This window comes from Armigeres subalbatus, chromosome 1 (assembly GCF_024139115.2).
Source record: "Armigeres subalbatus isolate Guangzhou_Male chromosome 1, GZ_Asu_2, whole genome shotgun sequence".
Lineage (NCBI taxonomy): Eukaryota > Metazoa > Arthropoda > Insecta > Diptera > Culicidae > Armigeres > Armigeres subalbatus.
Genome location: NC_085139.1, coordinates 189,849,781 through 189,858,148, shown reverse-complemented (window position 1 = coordinate 189,858,148; position 8,368 = coordinate 189,849,781). Strand labels below are relative to the sequence as shown.

The window sequence follows — 8,368 nt, the reverse complement described above, 5'->3', positions numbered from 1 at the left end:
TGTACCCAAATCTGTGAGCGGCCAGCTTGGTTTAGTATACGCAGTTTTGTGCAGCCCAGAGCCGTGGCTCCATAGCCACTCTCGCGAATTTGATCCTTATTTAAGTGTATGTGCATGAGCTTTGCGTTGACATTTAATTTCTAGCCTATCCTTGCCACAGCAAGATATTGAATTGTCTATGACGACAGCAACAATCTTTCTCTTTAGTTTATAACAACTTTTGTTCTTCTATATGGGAAGGCGGGAGAGGGCAATATGCTATTGCTACGCAAAGGCTGCTCTAATGTCTTAATTATAATGACTTTCGTGGGTATTTTTACCTTATGTAACTGTCAAACAATATAGCTAGCTGATGCCATCTTAAAATTGTTGAATATCTACATCATATTGATAATATTCACATTTCAAAAAAGTGGTGATATTTTGCTGCTGGAAAACTCATGAGGCAAAACGCCATTTAACTGGCAGCTCTTTAGGGAACAACGTGCCACATGTCGGCAAATCAGCATTCTGGTATGAATAGTGCGTGGAGACGCGTAGTACATTGTAGGCTAGTCCCAGTAGGGCATTTTGCCTCACCGAAATGTTTGATATTTCAACAAAATGTGGAAATTTTTTGGATTTGGGGCCTCCTTCATTATTTCGATTTTCATGTGAAATTTTTAGTGCTTTCAAAAACATAAGTTTTTTTCACAGATCAATAATTTTGAATGCAGTCGAAGGACTAAAAGTATCGACATTGCGTACCATTACGGAAGTTACGATTCCATCATAAAACGCTACTTATTCTCATCAAATACTTCTCGATCAATCACATTCTCTGTAAAGTGTTGTCACAGTGCACCTTCCCTCAAGCTTCTATACCCGTTATTCACTCGAGAATTCTCAGCGTCGAGGTACTGCTGTTTGAGCTTTGGCTGTGCACCGTAATATGTGGATTGTCATCAAATTGCATCGATTCTCGTGTACCGTGACTCACTAGAACCGTGGTGGGTGGCGGTCTGATTGGGTTTTTGCGACCGCTGCTAAATCGACTGCTACTGCAGCTGGCATCGCCGCCGCTAGTACTCGGAATCGTGGTCGTGGTCGCCGCAAAAGTACAACGCTTACCACTGCCACCGCCCGATGTTGCCCGGTGGAGGCTGCCATGCCCACTGTTGTTAGTGTTTCCGTTATTGTTATTGTTTTGATTGCTGCAGCTGGAAATGCCGATGCCGCTGGTGCCGCAACAGTCCTGATGAAGTGCTTCATCGCGACCCAAAGCTGGTGTTCCACCTCCCCCGCCTCGGCTGATGGTTCGCGTAGATCGTCGACGGTAGTAGTGGCTGTTACAGTAATGATGATGATAATGATGATGATGACTTTGACGATTGTGCTGACTGAATGATTGACGGATGCTCCGTCGATGGTGAGTGTTATCGAATAAACTACTATTCTGTGGAAGAGAAATAGAGATAAAACAATTGTTAGTGAATTTTAAGGACCTTTAGGATGGATTTACTTACAGATGATGAAGCCGCAACAATAGCAGCCATGTGGCACTGAAACAAAAAAGAGAAAGTTTGGGTAAATCAGAGTGTTACTTACATATGCTACATTGTTTATTTTTTAGCTACACTACTTGATCACATGTACATCCAAATAGTGGATGCCAAATTTACTTGCGATTGTGTGAGAGAACTGTTGATATTAAATTCTCGAAAAATATTATGTATTACAGCAATATTTAAAATATCCTATTGTTAGCTTTGAAATTACGTGGCGAATAAAAGATATGTTGATATGTTACATTTAGTTACAAAATACAGAGTTTGAGATAATAATTCTCAGAATGAATTCCCGGGTGAATTAAGGATGAATTCCTTGAAGAATTCAGAATGAATTCCTGGAGGTAAATCCTGGGGTAATTCAGAATGAATTCATGGGGGAATGCAGAATCAATTCTAAATGAATTCCTGGAGGAATTCAGGACGAATTCCTGGGTCAGAACTCTAGAAGTAATTCCTAGAGGAGCTACAAGAAGAAATCATAGATGAACCCCAGGTAAAATTATTGGAAGGAATCTAAGAAGAATTGCCGAAAAGACGCCAGGAGGAATCCTTGCAGAAATTCCTGAGGAAGCTTCAGGAGGAATTCCTAATGGAGGAGGAATTCCTAATTCCGAAAGGATCTGCACGAGTCCAAAGTGAATTCCTGGAATAACAGCAGAAGTTCAATCAAAGTTAATTGTCTATTTCCGGGGATTAAACCACCCGACTTCGACGTTAATTTACAATGTTATGGAAACTCATATGTGAATATGTACGTTATGTGGAAGATATTTATTTGAAAAATGTATTGGAGGTAACCACTTTCCCTTCGCCGCTAGGTTGCGAAGGCCGACGGAGGTCCTTCGTAGCTTAGTTGGTTAAAGCACCAGTCTAGCGTACTGTAGGGTCATGGGTTCGAGTCCCATCGAAGGGAAAGTGGTTACCTCCAACCTCCAATACATTTTTCAAATAAATATCTTCCACATAACGTACATATTCACATATGAGTTTCCATAACATTGTAAATTAACGTCCAAGTCGGGTGGTTTAATCCCCGGAAATAGGCAATTAACTTTGATTGAACTGAACCTGAGTTGCGTGCTCTTGCCTACGCAATGCGGTCGGGTCTGAGCTTGACGACCGACTGGTAAATGCTTACACAACCTCACTTGATCAGTACAGTTGCTGATGAAGAATGTGTACAGCCGCCAGACATTCTAAATACTCACGCTTCTCTAATGTGAACGTGTACTATACACATGTGGTAGTGTTGGCTTGAGAAATGGATTGCGAGTGATTTGACTATGCGTCCAATTTGGGAATCTCGAGCTCGTTCAGTAGCCGCTAGGTTGCGAAGGCCGACGGAGGTCCTTCGTAGCTTAGTTGGTTAAAGCACCAGTCTAGCGTACTGTAGGGTCATGGCTTCGAGTCCCATCGAAGGGAAAGTGGTTACCTCCAATACATTTTTCAAATAAATATCTTCCACATAACGTACATATTCACATATGAGTTTCCATAACATTGTAAAAAAAAAAAGCAGAAAGAATTCTTGGATGAACCCCAGCTGACATATCAGGTGGAACTCATGAAGAAATTGATGATGAATTGGATAAACTCCAATGGGAATTCCTGGAGAAACTCCTAAATAAATCCATAGAGGAACTCCAGGAGCATAACCATAATCTTTTGACGGTAATATTTGAAAGAACTCCAAATGAAATTGATGAAGAAACTGCAAAAGAAATTTCTAAAGGAACTCCAAGAGAGCTTCCATGAGTAACTCAAGGAGAAATTCTGAAGAAAGTTCAAAGGAATCTCTGGAGCAATTCCATGAGGAATTCCTGAAGGACGTTTTCCTTTGAATTATTTTTTAAGGTCGTCTTGGAATACTTCCGGATGTTTCTCCGGGAATTCCTGCAGATGTTCCTTCCAGAATTCCTGGATTTCCTACATAAATTCTTTTTGATATTCCCCCAAATGTTCATCTTGGATGTAGTCATTCTTTCTAGAATTCCTCCACGAACTAACATATAGGTTCTTTCTGGAATTCCTCCGAAAGTTCCTCATTCTGAATTTCTGCTTTTGTGTTCTTCTTCAAATTTCTCTGAGAGTTCCTCCTGGAACTCCTCTATGAATTATTCTTGGGCTTTCTCCAAATATTCCTACTGAAATTCTTGTAGAAACTTCTCATGAAAATCCTCCTGGAACTACTTTTGGAATTCCCGCAAGAATTCACATATTTTTTCTGGAATTCCTTCAGGTATTCATCAACGACCTTCTGTGGTAATTACTTCAGCAATATCTAGCATGAATTCTTTTCGGAGTTTTATTAGGTTTCAGGAGCATCATTGAAAATTACTCCAGCATCTTCAAAGGGAATCCGAATCCTTTAGATCTTCTCTGAAAGCCATTCATGTCTCAATAGAATAAATTCCCCATGATTTCAAACGAACACTCCCAGAGCATCAGAATAAATAATAAATTCCCCAGAATCCCAGAAGAAACCCTTACAAAAGAAATTTCAAAAAATGACTAAAATAAGAACTCTCTCTTATTTTCCATTAAAAAATAAGAAATTGCCAAATTGTGTATGCAATAAATAAAAATAAAATTTCCCTCATAATAATGCAAAATTACCATAAACAATTAAAAATATTCCTCAAAATAAAAGTAATTTCGCACTTTAAAAAGCAAAAAATACAATCATAAAATTAGATATTTCCATGAAGAAATTAAAATGTTCCATTAAAAAAAAATCCATAGAGAAATATGACAAAACAATTAAACTGAGCACTTTTTTCACCCCTTGTTTAAAAGCGTTTATTCAGGGTGAACTCCTGAAGGATTTAAGGATGAATTCCTGGAGGAATTCTAAAGGAATTCCTGGAGGAATTCAAGATGAATTCCTGGAGGAATTCAAGATGAATTCCTGGAGGAATTCAAGATGAATTCCTGGAGGAATTCAAGGATGAAATCCTGGAAGAATTCTGAATGACTTTCTGAAGGAATTCTGGATGAATTCCTGGGAGAATTCTGAATGAATTCCTGGAGGAATTCAGGGTTAACTCCTGAAGGATTTAAGGATGATCTCCTAGACGAATTCAAGAGGAATTCCTGGAGGAATTCAAGAGGAATTCAAGAGGAATTCGAGATACATTCCTGGAGGAACTGGAGATAAATTCCTGGAGGAATTCGAGATAAATTCCTGGACGAATTCGAGATAAATTCCTGGAGGAATTCAAGATGAGTTCCTGGAGGAATTCAAGATTAATTCCTGGAAGAATTCAAGATGAATTCCTGGAGAAATTCAAGATGAGTTCCTGGAGGAATTCAAGATTAATTCCTGGAAGAATTCAAGATGAATTCCTGGAGGAATTCAAGATGAATTCCTGGAGGAATTCAAGATGAATTCTTGGAGGAATTCAAGATGAATTCCTGGAGGAATTCAAGATGAATTCCTGGAGGAATTCAAGATGAATTCCTGGAGGAATTCAAGATGAATTCCTGGAGGAATTCAAGATGAATTCCTGGAGGAATTCAAGATGAATTCCTGGAGGAATTCAAGATGAATTCCTGGAGGAATTCAAGATGAATTCCTGGAGGAATTCAAGATGAATTCTTGGAAGAATTCAAGATGAATTCCTGGAAGAATTCAAGATGAATTCCTGGAAGAATTCAAGATGAATTCCTGGAGGAATTCAAGATGAATTCCTGGAAGAATTCAAGATGAATTCCTGGAGGAATTCAAGATGAACTCCTGGAGGAATTCAAGATGAATTCCTGGAGGGTTCAAGATGAATTCCTGGAGGGATTCATGATGAATTTCTGGAGGGATTCAAGATGAATTCCTGGAGGAATTCAGGATGAATTCCTGGAGAAATTCAGGATGAATTCCTGGAGGATTTCAAGATTAATTCATGGAGGAATTCAAGATGAATTTCTGGGGGAATTCAAGATGAATTCCTGGAGGAATTCAAGATGAATTCCTGGAGGAATTCAAGATGAATTCCTGGAGGAATTCAAGATGAATTCCTGGAGGAATTTAAGGTGAATTCCTGGAGGAATTCAAGATGAATTCCTGGAGGAATTTAAGATGAATTCCTGGAAGAATTCAAGATGAATTCCTGGAGGAATTCATGATGAATTCCTGGAGGAATTCATGATGAATTCCTGGAGGAATTCATGATGAATTCCTGGAGGAATTCAAGATGAATTCCTGGAGGAATTCAAGATGAATTCCTGGAGGAATTCAAGATGAATTCCTGGAGGAATTCAAGGTGAATTCCTGGAGGAATTCAAGATGAATTCCTGGAGGAATTCAAGATGAATTCCTGGAGGAATTCAAGATGAATTCCTGGAGGAATTCAAGATGAATTCCTGGAGGAATTCAAGATGAATTCCTGGAGGAATTCAAGATGAATTCCTGGAGGAATTCAAGATGAATTCCTGGAGGAATTCAAGATGAATTCCTGGAAGAATTCAAGATGAATTCCTGGAGGAATTCAAGATGAATTCCTGGAGGAATTCAAGATGAATTCCTGGAGGAATTCAAGATGAATTCCTGGAGGAATTCAAGATGAATTCCTGGAGGAGTTCAAGATGAATTCCTGGAGGAGTTCAAGATGAATTCTTGGAGGAATTCAAGATGAATTCCTGGAGGAATTCAAGATGAATTCCTGGAGGAATTCAAGATAAATTCCTGGAGGAATTCAAGATGAATTCCTGGAGGAATTCAAGATGAATTCCTGGAGGAATTCAAGATGAATTCCTGGAGGAATTTAAGGTGAATTCCTGGAGGAATTCAAGATGAATTCTTGGAAGAATTCAAGATGAATTCCTGGAAGAATTCAAGATGAATTCCTGGAGGAATTCAAGATGAATTCCTGGAGGAATTCAAGATGAATTCCTGGAGGAATTTAAGATGAATTCCTGGAGGAGTTCAAGATGAATTCTTGGAGGAATTCAAGATGAATTCCTGGAGGAATTCAAGATGAATTCCTGGAGGAATTTAAGATGAATTCCTGGAGGAATTCAAGATGAATTCCTGGAGGAATTCAAGATGAATTCCTGGAGGAATTCAAGATGAATTCCTGGGGGAATTCAGGATGAATTCCTGGGGGAATTCAGGATGAATTCCTGGGGGAATTCAGGATGAATTCCTGGGGGAATTCAAGATGAATTCCTAAGGGAATTCAAGATTAATTCCAGGGGGAGTTCAAGATGAATTCATGAGGAAATTCAAGATGAATTCCAGGGGGAGCTCAAGATGAATTCCTGGGGGAATTCAAAATGAATTCCTGGGGGAACTCAAGATGAATTCCTGGGGGAATTCAAGATGAATTCCTGGGAGAATTCAAGATGATTTCCTGGGGGAATTCAAGATAAATTGCTGGGGGAAATTAAGATGAATTCCTGAGAGAATTCAAGATGAAATCCTGTGGGAATTCAAGATGAATTCCTGGAGGAATTCAAGATAAATTCCTGGAGGAATTCAAGATGAATTCCTGGAGGAATTCAAGATGAATTCCTGGAGGAATTCAAGATGAATTCCTGGAGGAATTCAAGATGAATTCCTGGAAGAATTCAAGATGAATTCCTGGAGGAATTCAAGATGAATTCCTGGAGGAATTCAAGATGAATTCCTGGAGGAATTCAAGATGAATTCCTGGAGGAATTCAAGATGAATTCCTGGAGGAATTCAAGATGAATTCCTGGAGGAATTTAAGGTGAATTCCTGGAGGAATTCAAGATGAATTCTTGGAAGAATTCAAGATGAATTCCTGGAAGAATTCAAGATGAATTCCTGGAGGAATTCAAGATGAATTCCTGGAGGAATTCAAGATGAATTCCTGGAGGAATTCAAGATGAATTCCTGGAGGAATTTAAGATGAATTCCTGGAGGAGTTCAAGATGAATTCTTGGAGGAATTCAAGATGAATTCCTGGAGGAATTCAAGATGAATTCCTGGAGGAATTTAAGATGAATTCCTGGAGGAATTCAAGATGAATTCCTGGAGGAATTCAAGATGAATTCCTGGAGGAATTCAAGATGAATTCCTGGAGGAATTCATCTTGAATTCCTGGAGGAATTCAGTATGAATTCCTGGAGGAATTCAGGATGAATTCCTGGAGGAATTCAGGATGAATTCCTGGAGGAATTCAAGATGAATTCCTGGAGGAATTCAAGATGAATTCCTGGAGGAATTCAAGATGAATTCCTGGAGGAATTCAAGATGAATTCCTGGAGGAATTCAAGATGAATTCCTGGAGGAATTCAAGATGAATTCCTGGAGGAATTCAAGATGAATTCCTGGAGGAATTCAAGATGAATTCCTGGAGGAATTCAAGATGAATTCCTGGAGGAATTCAAGATGAATTCCTGGAAGAATTCAAGATGAATTCCTGGAGGAATTCAAAATGAATTCCTGGGGGAATTCAAGATGAATTCCTGGGGGTATTCAAGATGAGTTGCTGGGGGAATTCAAGATGAGTTCCTGGGGGAAGTCAAGATGAATTCTTGGAGAATTCAAGATGAATTCCTGGAGGAATTCAAGATGAATTCTGGAGCAATTCAAGATAAATTCCTGGAGGAATTCAAGATGAATTCTGGAGGAATTCAAGATGAATTCCTGGAGGAATTCAAGATGAATTCCTGGAGGAATTTAAGGTGAATTCCTGGAGGAATTCAAGATGAATTCTTGGAAGAATTCAAGATGAATTCCTGGAAGAATTCAAGATGAATTCCTGGAGGAATTCAAGATGAATTCCTGGAGGAATTCAAGATGAATTCCTGGAGGAATTCAAGATGAATTCCTGGAGGAATTTAAGATGAATTCCTGG

The 8,368-nt window shown here is 39.0% G+C and overlaps 1 protein-coding gene across 2 annotated transcripts in view; it reads right to left on the bottom strand.

The window, feature by feature from the left end:
• Window positions 1-662: 662 nt before the first annotated feature.
• LOC134209274 (protein doublesex-like) overlaps window positions 663-8,368 on the bottom strand; it is a 152,584-nt gene continuing 144,878 nt past the window's right edge. For both annotated transcript variants that reach the window (XM_062685268.1, XM_062685277.1), the window contains exons 2-3: window positions 1,506-1,541; window positions 663-1,435 (exon numbers count right to left, since the gene is read on the bottom strand). In XM_062685268.1, coding sequence (XP_062541252.1) covers window positions 872-1,435; window positions 1,506-1,535 — 594 coding nt within the window. In that variant the 5' untranslated portion in view covers window positions 1,536-1,541 and the 3' untranslated portion in view covers window positions 663-871. The remainder of the gene's footprint in view (window positions 1,436-1,505; window positions 1,542-8,368) is intronic.